A 17,642-nucleotide genomic window follows, 5' to 3' on the forward strand; every position below is an offset into this window, starting at 1 on the left:
CATTTGTTTACTTCTCCCTAACACTCAGATTATGTATATAACCTTTCATATATTATCTAATCCACGTGTTTTCTTTCTGTCTCTCCGTGCATCTCTGTGAATGAATCTTGCTGTTTCTGCTGAAAAAAGAACCCCAAACACATGACGCTAATGTACAAGCAGGAAGTGCTCTGTACCGGCCATTAAAGGCCCAGGCCTGCACCACAACGTCGCTTTGGCTGTCAGGGCCTCGTGAGCTTGCCCAGCCCAGGACACGGGTTCCCACCGCGCGCACATCTGGCCGAAACTGCCTGTGTTACATGTCTGTCCACTTGAGGGCAGCGTACTTGCAGGGCCCCATAACGGACTTGGTGGAGGTGCATGCCTGTAATCCAGCACTTTGTTGCGGATGTTGTCAGCTCCTTGTAGGGAATTGTAAAACATCCAAACTCCCTGGACTGCGAGGTGGCCAGCAGCTGGTAACACGGGAAGTGTGTTTGTGAACCCATCTGTGTGGATATCCCCTCCTATGCATGAATTTGCTCCTGGAACTCAAGCTTCCTCTGATATGGAAAGTGCTGCTAAATATAATTGGCCAAGATCTGTGTGAAGCTGTTGATGACATTTCTACATTAGAAACTGCAACCCACTGTTGCACGGTTTGTGGCGCTCACGTAATCGCATTGCTGTTGTCCACAATCATCTCTCGATACACAACACAAAATATTCGTGTCGTTATGAAGAATGCCAGTACCAATGTAAATAAGCAGATGCCACGCCTCTCTTTCTATATCTGTTCGTACACATACACAAATTAAAGTATTTTTTACACATCCTATCAGACAACATTGATGACTGTACTGTACTGATGAGTTCTAATGAAGTTGAAACTAGTTCCAGTCGTGACCGTCGCATTGCTGCTCGTTAGGACGACCACATTTTCTCAACTCTTCGAGTTGGTGTTCTGAACGAGGAAATAGCCACACAGTTCTTATGAGCTGGTGGTCAGAGAACTTTTGCATGTGCAACGCACACCAATGTGTTGATAAATCCACTTGCTTCCGGCCTGCATTATTGTTCTGTTGTGATGAATATATTCGTGATTTACAGATTTGATTTAAACATCTAATAGTTTGCCAGCATTGGTTCAAGTGAGCCGGACTGCTGATGAAAAAATGACAGTCGAAACCAGTCCAGTGTCCGGGTTTTGAACCAATGCTGCTGAATCATGTACCGGAGAAGGCCATGTGGCTTATGGGATGTGTTAAAAAACACTTTTTACTTTTTATATGGAGAGACAGATATGGAAAGGAAGGGTATCATTTGTGTATTGAAGCACATCAATGACCTCGTACCGAGAACCCCTGGCTTGTATCAAGTTCGGCACACACGTGAGGCTGCTGCTACTGGCGTGAGAGGGATGTCGGCTCACCAGCAGGGGCATGTAGGCCGAGGAGGTGCCGTAGGCCCCCAGGGAGGACGTCGCACCGGGCATCCCCGGCGGGAACAGCCCCACGGCGTTCAGGTTCAGTCCGGGCAGCATGTTGGCTTGCTGCTGCAGAACATAGCCCCGACAACACGGGTGGAGCATCATAAAGAAACACTGCGTGCTCAAAGCACGCAGGGCCACAGAAACCACACCACGGCAAGAGAGACGAGAAGACTCTGCGCTTCCCTCGGCAGAAATAGCTCACACTGTGAGCTGATCAGCAGTGGCGATCCCAGACAGGAAGTTCCGAGGGAGCAAATCGTTTTCTGCTTGGTGGCAACTCAAAGTATGAGCAAGACACGCACGGCGCGCGATTAAATTACATCACGCGTTGCGAGATGGAGGTCACGCAATCGTGACACGGGGAGGTGTCAGGGGACGTCACCACCTTGGCCGTAAAGGCTTATCCCATTCCGCGTTGGTTTTATTTATCGTCAAGTTCTTTTTCAATCTCAGAATGGCGTTCATTGTTTTCTAGGGAAAGTCTCTAATAGCAACACAACTTTATATTCAGTTTCGTGAATGTTGCATGATGTTTACGAGAGTTACCATGATCCCCCAGAAAGGCGGACAGAGCTCATGCATTTCCGCTTTCTTCCTTCGTTGGAAATTGGTAAAAAATATGATCTTTGAATGTAATAATTACGACTCGTTTCACGTCAAGGAGCCAGCAAGTCGGATGTGTGCGTGAGTGCATGGCGCCGGCTGGTCGGACGTGCGAGGGCGGCGCTCTCACGTTCATGGAGCTGTAGTCGGTCTCGTGCGCCTCCTGCAGTCGCCGCATGATCTCCTCCTCGGCACGGCCACAGGCTTCCACGCTGCCTCGCACGGTGATGGTACGCTCCGGATTGTACATGGTCACATCCTGCAGCCTGTGGCCAGCAGCGCCCACATAGCCAACACAGTCAGATCACACGTGTCAATGCCGGGAACGTAATTCAGATACAATCTACCAATTATGGTGAGGTACGCGATTTTGATGAGATAAATTTGCTGCTCAAACGAGCAGTCAGGTGGTGCTCATCTGCTTTTTACATTCCTGAGCTCGCGGTTGAAATTCCACATTCCTATGGATGAGGCAAGTCTCTCTATAGGACAACTTCCCCACAAAGTAGACTCATTTTAGCAGCCCTGAACTCTCCAACATTTGGATTGCGCACGGCTCAATCTATGGTTGGGCCACCTGACCAATTACAAATTGCGACTGTAATGAAACTACATCATTAACGTGTTATCTACCGACAAAACAAACAGCTTCACCTACATCCTCCCGTCAAATGAGAGTGAAGGCAGCTCCCCACATTTGTGTATACTATCAACAGAGGAGATAGTAGTCCTCCCTTACACTCGCCCACACCCACGCCACCTATCTCTGCCCGTGTGATGTGTCGGCATTCGTAGGTGCTACTCGCTAAAGCACTTGCCCCAACAATCTGTCGAGGCTACCCGAGTGATCTTTGTCTTTGTTAGCAGCGTGAACAAAGTTAAATGGCACTGCCATTATGAGATATAATCGTGAGGTTTGGGGCCCGTGGGAGGTGTGGTGGCGTACGGGGAAATGGTGATCTTGGTGCCCGTGTCCTGCTCCACTTTCTTCAGGTTCTTGCCCTCCTTGCCGATAAGACGCCCCACAAAGTTGTTGTGAGCCAGGATCTTGAGTGGGATATCTTCGACACTGCAGCGTGGCACAGCAACGGATACAGCAGAAACACACACGCACGCAGAAGCACACGCACGCAGAGTCAACGCGCCGCCGATCAGTAACGCGCTTCCCGCATCGACTGCTGCAATTTTAATTCTACCGAGTGCGTGCAAACCAGAAGACCCCCGGCGGCCGTGAGTCACCACTCACTCTCCGGTGTCGTGTGCCTCCTTCTGGAGCAGCTCGAGGATCAAGCGACAAGCGGCCGAGCGTCCGTCAGGGCTCGCCTGGATCGTCACGGGCTTCTCAGCCGAGCCCAGCATTTCCTTGCGATGCACGTCCACCCTGCAGGTACCGCATGCACACACAAGAAAATGCAAGCGCCTCCTATTAGCACAGTTAACTCCGTACGGTGCGAAAGTTCAACATGCACACAAGCCAACAAAATCCAGAGCGGCTTACACTGGAGTGGCGAGCAGCAAAACCCCCGGCTATCCGTACTCTCAGTTACCCGGAATGAGCGCTTAGCTCAGTAGCGCATGTGCCTGATTAATACTGTGGGTGCATCAATCGTAAAAAAAATAATTTCAGATGCAACTGGTGCGGGTACTGATGTGCGGTGCTAAGACCACAGTTAAAAGTGGGCTCACTTGGACTGGGTCTGCTGCGTGATGCTGCGGATGGTGGCACCCTCCTTTCCGATGACGGCGCCCACGTACTGGCTGGGCACCAGCATCCTCAGCGGCAGCGTGTGCGGAGGCTGGCGGCCGGCCCCCTCCGAGTCCATCAGGGGTCTGCGCCTGGGGCCACCCCCTCTCCCGCTGCCGGTTCCATAGTAGGTGGCTCCTCCGGGGGCGCCGCCTCCGCCCGCCGGACGATCGGACTGGCGGCCGCCGGGCCCGCTGCTGCCCCCGCGGCCCCCGCGTCGGCTCACGCGCTTACGCTGCTGGGAGCTGCCGTTCTGCGACAGCTCCGGGTCCTGGCTGCTGGCGGCCTCATCCGGGATGTATGACACCTTGAGTGCATAGCTGTCCAGCTCGTGCCCGTTCAGCTTTTCCACAGCCCTGGGTAAAAATATTTCATCCGCAGGAATATTAGTAACCTAAAGAGTATTGGTTTATTTTTTAACAAAGTGTTTGTTTTCCAGAATTCGACGTTTCCGCACCCTTCGTTAGAATTCGTATTGTTACCTTCATTTGGCTGTGTGTGCACGAGGGCTTGAAGATGCATATTATGGTCATCTTAGGTTACCATAAAATAAAATGAGCGAAAGTGACCGTCTGACAGCAGCAGCAGTCGATCTTATTTAGTTCAACTTTATTTCGACGGTGATCCAATTCCATTCTTCAGGAACTGCTGATGGGGGTTTGTGCATGATGTGCCGAGGCTGCTGAATACACACTTTTACTCCACATACGCACGCACACAATCACATATTTCATGATGCTAATTGTCTGTACTGTGAATCCTTGCATCTCCAGGTCTCTGTTGTGAAGGCCATGTTTCTCTCAATTGGGTCTTACCTGGATATAAAGCTCACGAGTGTTTGTGTACACACGTATGGGGATGCGCGTATCACTGCACTATGAACCCAGCGCCTGAGTTCGATCCCCACTCAGGGCCAACACTGGTGACGATCATCTGAACCGGATCTGGGCCTCCCAGAGGTCGATTCAGCCTAAAATAAGTATCTGCTGCGATGTGTAAACATCGCCACTGTGGAGACAAAAGGTCGAGAGTGGTGCTGGCCACCCAGCCCTCTCGTGTGCCGTGCTGGCCATTATAGGTGCTAGCTAACAGCGCTTGCCCCCAACAACCTGTTAAAGACTATACGGGGGATGTTTGTCTTTGATGTGTGTACGTATGGTGTGTATGTAAATGTTTTGAAGGTTGATATTCGCCGACATGCATTAACAAATTAATGTTGGAAAGCTGCATGGGCGGTGTGTGCGGATGCAGCGGGTGTCACGCACTCCTTGGCTTCCTCCTTGGTGCCGTACGTTACGTTGACAACCGCCGTCTCACTCTCCGTTGCAACTGCAACGGACACCATCATCGCTATCAATATCACCATCACATCGCAGCAAACAGCACACGTCATCACACAAACAACTGCCACACACACAGACCTACACTCACAAATACGCAAGCAGTTGTTGGACATGAGGGCTACATGGCCTCACCTGCCAGAGGAGCCCAATGATGGGACTGTTGTCAGATCTTTCAAGGATCTCCAAACTCTTCAAAATGTGATCCAGTTGGGTTAAACCCATGATGGATCATAGACAGGCCAGCCTAAATGTCTCATGCCGGTGCAAGAATTCCTGCAAAATAGGGTCTATTTTATAGAAAAGAGGGCGTAACTGTGGCCAAGAAGAGCCGGAGCTTTGAATGGAGGAATAGGCCTGGCAGTTTCACACAGCATTACTAACGCAAGCCAATGAAAAGGTAATGTTGCTCGACTGAGCAACATTACCTTGTGAGCCCTCTGCTGGCAAACCAGAGTTGGCCATGAGCACACTCCCCATTATTTGAATCTCCTCCATATTCTCCACAACCACTCCATTACTGGATGAACATTTGGGAGGTGTGGAATGTTGACAAACACTGCCACTCATCAATCGCGCCACCATACTCAAGCATAAATCCCAACTCGAGAAATCCTAGCTATCTTTACAGTCACAGCCACACTGAGACTCTAAGACAATTAAAAGGTGGCGATACAAATCATCACAGCAAGGTAATGAATAGTGCTGATGACAACGGACACGAGGATTGGTGAATCACAAACATCTGTTAACCTCTGCACCCAAACGCATCGAGGTCGCCATCTCCTTTCTGGCTTGCAGTAAGTATGGCAGTACAGTAAGTGGATTAATTTCCAACTGTATTCTGCAAGTACGGGGGTTGATTGTTAACCCCATTGCACGCGTGTTTTTTCCGGGTACTCCGATTTCCTCCCACATGTATAAACACTCATTAACAGAGTTGGCCAAACATCCCAATATAGGAGCACAGAGCTTGGGAAATGTATAATGCCATTTCTGGCTGCATTCCCCCACTTGTCCGTGGTTTTCATCGCCTTGGTGCAAAAACTGCGCGCGTTACACATCCCGCAGCGTTTCAAGATGCCGTTGCACGATTGACGGCACTGTAGACAATTGAAACATGATTACGCATGACATGAAGGATGGCCACAATGCTGCTCAGTGTGAGGATGGACCACACTGGAATGGGTGGGCAGCACTAACCTTGATCGCAACTCTCCACGGTGCCGTACTGGGCCAACAAGCCATCCAGAACCTGCCGGAACACAGCAACCGATCGCGAGGTCTCACACACAGAGCCGGGCAACAATGGCTGAGGCTGTTTAAAACAATGGCGCCGTCACGCTAAGAAATCTCGACGTTTAAACCGTGCCGACCCCGACCGCCGGATGGCCGGGCAGCCAAGCGACGCTCCGCACGCGCACTGTTTGTGCACCCATTAGCTCTACAGGCCATTCGCGGAGGAACAGAGAGGGTCAGCCTCTTGCTAAGAGTTAGGGTAAAGCGGAGTAGGTTCCGGCCCGTTTCTTTTTTGACCTTGTAGCCGAGTCCGGTGACACCAACACCTGGACTCCGCATTTCATTCGAAAAACCACGTCACGGGACATTTAACATCAACTGTGAAGCAGAAGGCGAATAGTTCCGGTTAACACGTGCCACAGTATTAACCATGGTGGTCTGCCAGATTTTGACCACGAGCCTCTGCAACAAGCGGCGAAGGAGCCATCGCTGGGGGTTTGGTCACCACTCCACGAGAATCAACCCTCCTTGCCTTCTCACTGCTCCCGTCGATACACACAAGACCCAATGCCGCAAGGGCAATCGGCAACACGGCCCTGCAGCCCTGCACAGCCTGCGAGGCATCATCTTTAAATGCTTTCGACTTCATTACCATATGCAATAAAGCGCGGGGTTCAAGGGATGGGTCTTGATAAGCGAGTGCACAGGACTCACCTCCCATTGCAGGTGGGGCGGAATGTTCCACACTTGTATCTTGCGGTTCCTGCACAACAACACCAAACACAAAGTTCCCCTATATAGCCTAAACAGACTGCTGGGCCAAGTGCAGTTTACAAGCACCTACTCAGGCCGCCACGGTACACAAGGGGGTGAGTGGCCAATACCATGCCTGACTACCAATGTCTCTCAAGTGCTGATGTTTGCACACCGCACCAGGTACTCATTTAAGGCTGAGTCGACTTAGGGAATTCCCAGGACAGGTTCAAATATTTACAACTGTTCTTGGTCGCGAGTTTGCATCGACCGCAGGTCGCTGGGTTCGTAGCGCAGCGCGCTAATCAATACAATACTGCTCCTCAAAACACCACCACCAACTAATACCACCACCAGCAACAATCAAACCGCGATAACCTGAGCAGAGGCTTGGCAAGAAAGTTTCAGAAGAAGAATTTGTGCTTTTCTTCGGTCTTGCTAGCCCTTGCCTTCTGACCAACAAATGCAGGAATGAGATCAAGTTACAGGAGGGGGGCTCTGTGCTTGTGTACGGAACACACGCTAATCCTTTAATCAGCTCACCGTTTGGTGCTGGATTAAGACTTACCTAAATTACACCGCCCCACACACAAAGGCAGAGTCTGCAAATATCAAAGCGTTCTGCAGACTCCACTGTAAGTGGCGCATGGCGCCTGCGTCAGGGGCACAGTGCTTGGGCGTGGCGCCGCTCGCCAGCTCAACGACGACGCCACAGTTCGTTTCCATGACCGTTGGGAATCGGGCCATGGTGGCCCAGGAATGGCCCAGGATTAGCAGCTGCAAGGCCCGGGTGCACACGCGCACACACCATGAGCACACGCGCACACACCATGAGCCGTGATATTCCCCTCCACAGCTGGGCGTTCAAAGTTGCGAAGTAATGTTTTTAAAAAGTATTTTTTTTAAGTTTAAGGTAGGTTTAAAAAAAACATGCAAAGATCCGCCTTCCCATATGTCTCTCCAAAGAAAATAACAGTATTTTTTTTTACACACGTTTTCAGCAGCATTGGTTAAAAACAAGAAAACTCTGTACTGGTTTCGACATTTAGTTTCTCATCAACATCTTGCCTATAAACATCAGGCAATTCACCAGCATTGGTTTGAGCAAGCCTAACTCCGCTGATGAGACAATGTCAAAACTGGTTCAGAGTTTGCCTGTATTTAACCAAGTTTAAAAAACACTCCCAAAAGTCCATTGTGGCCTAATGTAGGCTTATGCTTAACCTGGACTTCTTTAAGATCAAACGCTAAATATTGGGTTTTTTAAATCAATTTGTAATGCCGACACCGCCGAGAAGTCAACTAAGCTTGTGGCGTCATGACATGTGTACCTCGCTTTTATGTTGACCTCATGACGTCACAACTCTATCTGGGGTCGCCCAGCCCTAAGCGTGTGGCACAGGGTCAAAACGATCGCCCAGAGGCCAAGGTTTGGGTCCCGATTGGTTCATTTCTGGCCTCGCGGAACAGCCGTGGGAACATTGGTTCCTAGGCCCGGGCTGGTGCCAGCACTGAGCCTGCCTGCTTCCCAGTGGGCAGGGGAAATGGGGCTCGAGTCTCGACTGAAGAAAGGCCGTCTCTGCTTCACAAGCGTCTGTCACCCACCTTGAGACTCGCAGCCTCTCAGAGCCAGCAGCCCGATAGCATTATCCTTATCGACACACGTGATGCGTAACTTCACGTGATGCGTAACTTCACGTTTCAAGCCCCGGTAACTATTAATTTACACCTCAAGTTGTTTTCCATTGCTATGTAAAGGCAAATCAGCTTTGATGAGGCTCTACTCGGACAAGGCTTTCCATGGCAGCGAGCCTGCACCAACCACACACATTCACCCACAAATCAACCTTACAAAGACAAAGATCCGCGATATGAAGGGCAGCACGGCACACACGTCCGGCCTCCTTTGTCTCTCCAGTGGCAATGTTTTTACACGTCGAACCAGGTACTCATTTGAGGCCGAGTCGACCTACGGGAGGCCCAGTACCGAATCAGATAATCGTCACTTGTGTTGGGCCTGAGCGGGAATCGAATTCGGGTTGCCAGGTTCGTAGTGCAACATGCCAACCGTTGCACAACACCCCACTCACTACTACCTTACACACACCCTCCCACAACACAAGGTGTTGCCACCTGTTTCAGTTTGACCTGGTCAGTCCAGGTTACCTGTTTTTGGGTGGCAGGAATTTATTTGTACAGAAATCTGGTACCAGTGTTGTCTTGAAGTATATTACACGAGACTGCACGGCTTTGCGAGAAATCTAGGCGGACCGAGAAATATGTCCGGGTTTGAACAACAGTGTAAAAGGTGGCGAATCCTAACACGCAACTTACACCCGCCTATGTACACATGCACACATACACCCAACCGACCCATTTACCTTATGCACACTCACACACAAAGACTCCTGTAAAGTCTTTTCAGGCTGTCCGGGCAAGTGCTGTTAAGCGAGCATCCATGAAGGCCAGTACGGCGCATGAGAGGGTAATGTGGCCAGCATTACGCCCAGCCGCCTTGGTCGCACACACAACCACACATGCACCCGCTCTCCCCACCTAGCCAGAAACCCCCACACACACCTATACACATACACCCCCACACACGCGAGAAAGCCGGACCTCCCACCGCCCCACCCCTACAGCTCCTGACGTGGCAAGGCGCCGTAACTCCCAAGCTGCTGGGCTGGCCTAACGCTCCCACACCAAGCTCACACAAGTACGTATCCTCCACGCCATACTTCAAGCAAAGGTCAAACAAGAAAACACAATCAGTCAACAGGTGTGGCTGGAATGTGCGCAACCGACCAAACATCTACAGTGGCCGAGGGGGGAGAGGTTTTTTTTTTTTTCCCAGAACGCTCAGGCCTGCGCAGTGCGGCGCTGCAGCAGCGTGGTCACTTAGAGGTCTGTTGCAGACAAAGACTGGAGGCATTCCCGGCACGGTCACACCCAGGCCACGCTCGCTACTCTTCACTCTGGTCCAACGAGTTTGAGATTACGCAACGAGGATTCCGTACCTCACGCGGGAACCAGCTCCGTGCCAACAATGAGCGCCACAACAAACGCGGCAATGCTAAATCCGACCATCTAAATGGCACATTCCTAGGTGGGGGGGGCTTCACCTGCACAACCTGACACGATGCAAACCACTGGCAAAGTGGATGTCAGACATTCCACAACCCAAGCTGCCCCACACATAGCGTGTTGAGATGCACCGATGCAACAGACATTCGGGTGCAAATTACAAAAAACCAGCTCCATTGGCAAGTGAAGGGCATGCAGGGAATACACCACTGCATTGTAAAAGGGCACTGGACACATGCCCACTATAAAAAAAAAGTGCAGAAAAGCCAGCGCCTCCAGTTGTCCACGCAAATCCTGGCAGGCGCTCGTTAGATAGACATGCCCATTCCCAGGGTCACGCTTGCAGCTGCAAATGTAGCCACACTGCCTCTTGCCATCACACTTGCCGCATCCTTCCCTAACTCTGCTGTGCAGCAACGACAAACACGGCGGACGTAACGAGTGCGAGAGATGTTTTTGCTTCCATAAGCGCCACTCACCCGGGGGCCCCCAGTGGCGACAGCCGAGACGAAGGGCCGGCACGGAGAGTGTGACCACGGAGGACGACGTTACGTAAGCGGAAGTGCTCGAGGGGGGTGGGGGGAGGGCAGCAGCACCGCCGCCAAGCATGGGCCCAGGGCCAGGCCTCGGCGGCAGCGGCGGCCCCATTGGCCAGCGGCCTGTCAGCGCAACCACCGGCACTCGCGTTCGTGCGCGCGTGCTTAAGCACACGCGCCGGTCACCTGGAGGCCAGGTCGCGAGGATGGCTTCCGTGTGCCACGCTTGGCACCAAGTGGCGGCCACTACGGCCAATAAAATGGAGCCCTTCCCACAAGACTTGGAGGTGCCGGGCTCACGGGGCGCTTTCGCCGGGAGCCAGTCGCAACTCACAGAGACATTGCCAACGTGACGGCGCGATTTTTCAAAACTTTTAAAAGTTTGCCACGCGTCAGCAAGTGGACCGCATGGCGTGCCATCGTCTAACTAAGACTAAGAGGGTTCGTAAGCTGGTTTGAAATTTTTAATTTCACAATGAGCAACTTTCAATTTAATATATTCTGTAAAAAAATTAACTTACTGCTCTTAATAAATCCACTGCTGGATGAGGGCCTTCCCAACATCGTGGCAGTCATGGGGGATTGTCCAACCATACTTCAACACCCTGGTCAGTATAGGTTGAAGGTGGGGTGCCAAAGATTTATCGACTTATCTCTTGCCACCGAAGTTACCAATGGCCGGGAATCGAACTCGGATCGCGACACTTGTGCAGCCACTTCACCTCGAGGCAAAAATCAACTTTCACATAATGATTAATGAATGAAAAAATACCAAATTGCATCAAAATAGAGTAGAATTATGGTTTATCCTAATGTTCATTTGGCTCACATTGTCAAAAAATGCAGGGTTAAAAATTAAAGGGGGAAGTAATGTGAAGCGACAGGGATGCGGCACGAAAACTGCACGACTGCTCCACCACCGGTCCCCTGCAATGACCGATCCGCAAGCACAGCCACACCCCAGCACGGGTGCCCCTCCCCTCGGGGGCCGCCTAGCCTCAGCTTTTGTTCATCAAATTAGTCAGGCAAAGTAGGCTGCTCCGGTCACGCGACAATGGCAGCAGCAGCAGTAGCAGCACGACATGCCGTGCGCGCGGCCTTGGGCAACCAGCCTCGCCTAGTTCACATGGCGGCGGAAAATTAAAAGAGCGGAGCCACGTCACGACCACCGCCGCCCCCTCCCTCCCGCTCCGCGGCCAGGAATGCTCGAGTGCGTGTGGCGACGGTGGAGCAGGGCAGCAAAAACAGCACGGGTCTGCACAGAGCAACAACAGCTCTGTGCAGCAGGAAGTGCGAATGCATTCGAGGTTTCCGTAAGGAAACCAAAATCTCTGCTGCGTTAACCCCTTTGCTGGGGGCTGAATTCGCCATCCAGACCGCTTGTAAAGCCAATGAAAGAGAAACACATCCTACAGTCAATGACCTCACAAACAGCACTTTCACACATTTCCTCGTAGAAAGCCACCGTGAAGAGCACACGGATGTGCACTAAACCACGGCAGAGGGCCACAAACGGCCTTCCGGTGCACCTGCCAGGGTTACAATTCGTCAGGCGACCAACTTTAGATGGAAGAGACCTTCCTACGCCCAATGATCAACACTTAAAAAGCTAATAGGAAAATCAACAATTTTCGCATTTTAAGCGATGACACCGCTGATTAAATCGCAGGACGGGACCTTCATAGTGATTGTATGTGTACTCCCTGCATGTGAATTTGCTTTGTGTAAAGCATTCAGAGAACACAAGTCGAAAAAGTGGGCACCTCCTGTCTGGTCTGGTCAACAGCATAAAGCGTAGGAGGTGCTCGTAGTCGAGCAGCCTTTACTCAGCTAGTGACGCCAATCGTACCAGAGCAGGTTCGCTCCACCTCAGCCAAGGTGTCCCTTCGTCCTCACACAGCGAGCAACGACTTTGGCCCAGGCCACAATGGCATGCCTACAAAACGGCACACTCTGTACAGTAGAGCGGTTGACAAACACAAGTTTCACGCTGCTGGGCGCTGTTAGGTTCACAGTCCATGAGCTGCGCAAACACTGGCAACTGCAACACCATGCAAACGCAGGGCATTTATATCAAAAGGAAGAACTAATGTCCACTTTGCAGCCGTCACCTCAAAAAAAGCATACATCAACAATGATCTCCGCCGAATGATACTTTGTTTACTGCCAAAGGTTTACGAAACGAATATTTGATTGAGACCATGTTTAAGTTTAATTGCAATACTTTACAGGTTACGTTTACCCTTTAACACAATATCCACGCACCAAACTGTTAACCCGCTGCTGGTTGTGGCAGACCCGGTGATGTGTGGACCTGTAAGCCCAGCTTGGTGAGACACACTAAGCAAGCCCTTTTGTTGTGTTAATTACGAGGACGCACTCATTATGTAGGAATGTTTGCCACAACAAACGAACAAGTGGAAGAGAATTATAATACTGTGAGCACATAAGGTATCGCTAAACGAGTTTTCAGCCTCGCATTTGAGCATTAGTATAATCGGTTCGGTGAAATGCACGTGCATGGCTGGAACATTCCCTTTGTTGCAACTGATAGAAGTGATGCTGCACTGTCGCACACAAACGCAGCATCGCACGTTAAACGCTTGAAATATGTCCCAACTTTGTGTGTGCACTTTTTCGCCGCTGCATTCAAGCAAGGCGGTATTTGCTCCAGTGGCAGTGACGAGACATCGGGGTGGCGAGGAGGTGCCAACTGGTCAAAGGAAGAAGGCAGGGGGGGGGATACAGTACCTCTGTCGCCGCGGAACAGAGTGTTCAACTTCCAGGAACTTGCCGTTGAGTTCCACTTTACCTGTACAAGAGCGCGCACACGCGCACACATTCACCGGGTCACATCGTGTGTCCCACACACTCGCTCGTTACAACACGTGGTCATATGCAAATGGGTGAGAATCATCATTACATCTCGAAGTGACAACGCTAAAACGGGAGAGTCTCGGGTGTAATTTCATCCGCATCTGTACGGGTTGGCTTGGCGACCTGGAAAATATTATCGCACCGGCACTCCACATCCAGTATACCTCTCAACTTCGGCCGTGGTTACTTCTACTGCTAGACGGATGTTTAACTCCTACACTAACAGAGCAGGAAATTGCTCAGTGAAAATTTAAGCCCTTGAAAAAGTAATACACGGTTTACACTTTACAAGTCGTTATTGTTGGCCTTCCTCGGTCTCTATGCAAGCGGAGGACACCAAGTCGGCTCAATTAGCTGCCTCGGACATATTTTCTGTAATCCGTGGTCATATAAACTTCCAGTCACGACGAAGCCACATGGCACAAAGCACCGCACTGCAGCAGCAGCAGCTCGTAGGCCCCACTACGCTGCTGCGGGAGTGCCGTGGGCACCGTCGATAGAAGTGGCCCAACAGACTCTGGGCCACGTTTCAGACGCCAGGTTAAACACGGAAGCCCAAATTCATAATCAACAATCGTGCAAAAATAGCGTGTGAAATAAGACGTTCTATACACACACACGTATTAAAATACCCTCCTAGATCTATGTTATCAATAATGCAAGGAATTAAGTGCCATTGACAGATGCAAATGAAACTAATATTGCATGTATAAGCCTTATGTTTAGAACCAACAATTATGTAAAGATAATTACAGCGTATCAGTATCCGAGATAATGTGTACAACAGACTTACAAATCTTGCTGTGGGAGATTACACAAACCACCTTACCAGTGTTCGCTCCTTGTGTCATGTCGAGCATTGTAAGGGGAACGCTTAAGATGTCAAAGAGATGATCCTATGTTACGACATGACCACTGAAGGTGTTTGCAGAGCAAGGTAAACACGGCCATTAGTAACAAAATTGTAAAAGTTGGTGTCTTGAGTGTAAATCTGCTCGTGGTGATGGAGTGACGAGTAATGGTAATGAGAAGTCATCAGGAGTGGTGGTGGTGATGGCGACGAGGGAGGGACGCTTGTGATGATCGTGGCAAGGCATGGTGAAGATAATGTAGTAGTAACAAGGGGTACTGGAGGGATGGCGTAACTGTGGGTGAAGATTGATGGAGTGACGATGTAAGGCCACCACTTGGTGGTGGTGCTGCTGCCGCTGGTGGTGGTGGTGTAAGGACGAGGCCACGTGGTGATGGTGTTCACGTTGAGCACTGCCACGCCGTGTCATGTCCCCTAAAAGCCCCCTCGGGTCTCCCCGTGACAACGCACAGGGGCCTGGGACGCCTTCCCAGGGTCTCCTCCACGATCTCTCTCGGTCCCCGTTCGCGACCCCTGGCGTTCGCGACGGCATCTAAAGAACCCCCTTTCCCAGAGTCCCCTCGAGGCCTCCTTTTTGCCCGGGATTTGTGGTGCGAAAGTTGCGGTCGTTCGGGCCTAGCGCGGCGCGGGCGCCATCCGCGCGCTTCCCCATGGCCGAGGCGGCTCTTGCCCGCCGTCACCATCACCGCCGTCAAGGCGACCGTCCTCCTCCCCCGCGCCTCCTGCGCGGACACCGCAACGAATGTGCGTGCCAGGCAAGGTGCACTACCGACGCACGCCGGCCGCGTGTGCGCAGCCCCCGTCTTTGCGCATAAATAAAATCGAGAAAAATAATCGAGGAAAAATCCGGAGAGCGGCCCCCGGGAGCCGAGGCGCCTGGGCCCCGCTCCCAACCGAACCACTCCTCCCCCGCACAAACTCCTGCCCCGACTCCACGAGGCCCCGCGAGGGGGTGACCCTGGGACCCCCGGGACACCTGGGTCGCTCTGGGGACACCGGAGGCCCCTGGGGACACCGCGGCTAAGGGCCCCCAACCCACGCCGCCCGTGGCGGCCGCGACCCGAATTCTACTCCTGCTCGTGTCCCCGCTCTACTGCTGCTGCTACCCCCATTACTCCTCCTGTTGCTGCTGCTGATGGTGGTGGTGATGGTGGTGGTGATGCTAACCACTTTTGCTACAAGTGATGAAGATGGTCCTGGCTGTGATGATGCTGCTGCTGCCAATAATGACCCTAACCCTGCTGCTGCTGCTTTTCCCGCTACGGACGACAGCAGCCCTGCTGCTACTGCCGTGCTGCTGTTCCTGCTGCTGCTGTTCCTGCTGCTGGTGTTTCTCCTGTTCACGGTGCTCGTCACCGCCACCATGACTCCTGCTGCTGCTATCCCCGACACCACGGGCTTAATGTCCCTGATGCAGCGCTGTCCCTTGCTCTTGCCGCTGCCGTTGTTTCTGCTGCTGTTCCCCTAAACTGATTGCGGCCACCCCCGGCCTCCTGCTGCCACCCACCGCTGCTGCTCCAGCTGCCTGTGGTGATCCTCCAACCCACTATCGCCTCCACGCTCTCCTTCTCATCTTCCCACCTCTGCTCTTCATGCTGACCCACGTGTCCTCTCTGCTGCTGCCGCTGCCGTCCCTGCTGCTGAATCTCACCGGAGATGGCCTCGATGGCCTTGAGCGCCGTGGTCTCGTCTGGCGTGTCCACGAAGGCGTAGCCGGCCTTGAGCAGGACCTGTCCGCTCACGGCCAGCTGCCTCTCGGCGAACACGTTCTCCAGGTCGGCGGCGCTGACGCCTTCCTCCACGTTCCCTATGTACAGCTTGGCCATTGCTGCTGCTGCTTCTGCTGCTGCTGGTGCCTGGACGAGACACGGTGGCCCGTGGCGCGGTGGGGCGGCCCGGGATGGCAGGAGTGGCAGAGGAAGGGTGGTGGTGGTGGTGGCGGTGGGGTGGTGGTGGCGGCGGCGGCGATCGGCGTGGCCCGGTGTGCTGCTCGGTGTGCTGCTGTGTGTGGCGCGGGGAGGCGCGGCAAGAGGAGGAGGAGGCGGTGGCGGCGGGAGAGGGAGGAGAGCTGGAGGGAGGAGCCGCCCGGGGCAGGGAGGAGGATGGTGAGAAGGGGGTCCCCGTGCCCCCCCCCCCCCGAGACTTGGTGTGGGTGCCCGACACTCACGGGCCACATTGAGCCACGTTGGGGCCACACTAGGCTTATGCCATAAGCTGATGCTCACATAACATAAAATATACCCGTTCGACATGGACAATGCCCTCTCATAATGGATTTGCCAGGGCCGATGATTATTTTCATTAGCCATGGGTCCCTGCCTATTCAAATAAATTGACTGCACTGGCATTGATTGGTTCAATCAAGCTTCACTGCTGATGTGACTGCTTGTGTTGAACCAATCCTGCTGAAATTATACACTCTCAGAAGGCCGTGTGGCCGGAAATGCTGAAGCAGGCACATTGCTTATTTAATGAGCCATGACTAATCCACTGCTAGATTAAAGGATCCCCAAGGCATCGCCATCTCTCACGATCCTGCGATGTTATAATCCACCAATCACCCGCACACCAGCCGATTTCATTGTCCCATCTCCTAGGTGGATGTATTATAGAATATTGGTTCATATCTTGCTTGCCACTTCAGAATTATCCTTGACCATCTGCCATCCTCGGACAGATATTGAAAACTGACTGGAATCAAAATTATGACATAGGAAATTGTTTTGGGCAATAGCCATCATTCAGATCAGATAGATATATTGACTTCCAGTTGGTATCGAACGGTGGGGGGGCTTAACAATGCTGGGCAGTGTGTTTCACCAATATTATACTCTGACTACACACCACCATTGATAACCCATTTACACTGATTGATTTTGCGCAACTGTTATAGCCAAAACACGTTTAAAATCAACGGCTTCGTTGAGATGGCATGGGGTGTAATTTTCCATGTATCGAGGAATAAAGTTTTAACGTTTATATTAACGTTTTAATTGACCGGCCACACTAAACCAGCTGATTTCCGTGTGAGGGTGCACCCCACCCTGCCGATTTCACCGATACCGTTTGTGTCGCGAATGCAATCCCATGTACGTGAAACATTCCAAGCGAAGCAGGTCACAAA

At 52.0% G+C, this 17,642-nt stretch overlaps 1 protein-coding gene across 4 annotated transcripts in view; it reads right to left on the bottom strand.

The window, feature by feature from the left end:
- The window catches only part of LOC116944002 (insulin-like growth factor 2 mRNA-binding protein 3), a 29,074-nt gene extending 12,427 nt beyond the window's left edge, over positions 1 to 16,647 (bottom strand). The window contains exons 1-10 of one of the 4 annotated variants that reach the window (XM_032957402.2): positions 16,170 to 16,647; positions 13,522 to 13,582; positions 7,112 to 7,160; positions 6,362 to 6,413; positions 5,084 to 5,147; positions 3,761 to 4,174; positions 3,321 to 3,455; positions 3,021 to 3,143; positions 2,205 to 2,340; positions 1,412 to 1,531 (exon numbers count right to left, since the gene is read on the bottom strand). In XM_032957402.2, the coding sequence (XP_032813293.1) occupies positions 1,412 to 1,531; positions 2,205 to 2,340; positions 3,021 to 3,143; positions 3,321 to 3,455; positions 3,761 to 4,174; positions 5,084 to 5,147; positions 6,362 to 6,413; positions 7,112 to 7,160; positions 13,522 to 13,582; positions 16,170 to 16,344 (1,329 nt within the window). In that variant the 5' untranslated portion in view covers positions 16,345 to 16,647. Of the gene's footprint in view, positions 1 to 1,411; positions 1,535 to 2,204; positions 2,341 to 3,020; positions 3,144 to 3,320; positions 3,456 to 3,760; positions 4,175 to 5,083; positions 5,148 to 6,361; positions 6,414 to 7,111; positions 7,161 to 13,521; positions 13,583 to 16,169 lie in introns of all 4 variants that reach the window. The other 3 variants (XM_032957401.2, XM_032957404.2, XM_032957403.2) reach the window with 3 other exon arrangements.
- Positions 16,648 to 17,642: the final 995 nt, after the last annotated feature.

Source organism: Petromyzon marinus, chromosome 19, assembly GCF_048934315.1.
Source record: "Petromyzon marinus isolate PM22_M1 ecotype Great Lakes invasive population chromosome 19, UKy_Petmar_22M1.pri1.0, whole genome shotgun sequence".
Lineage (NCBI taxonomy): Eukaryota > Metazoa > Chordata > Hyperoartia > Petromyzontiformes > Petromyzontidae > Petromyzon > Petromyzon marinus.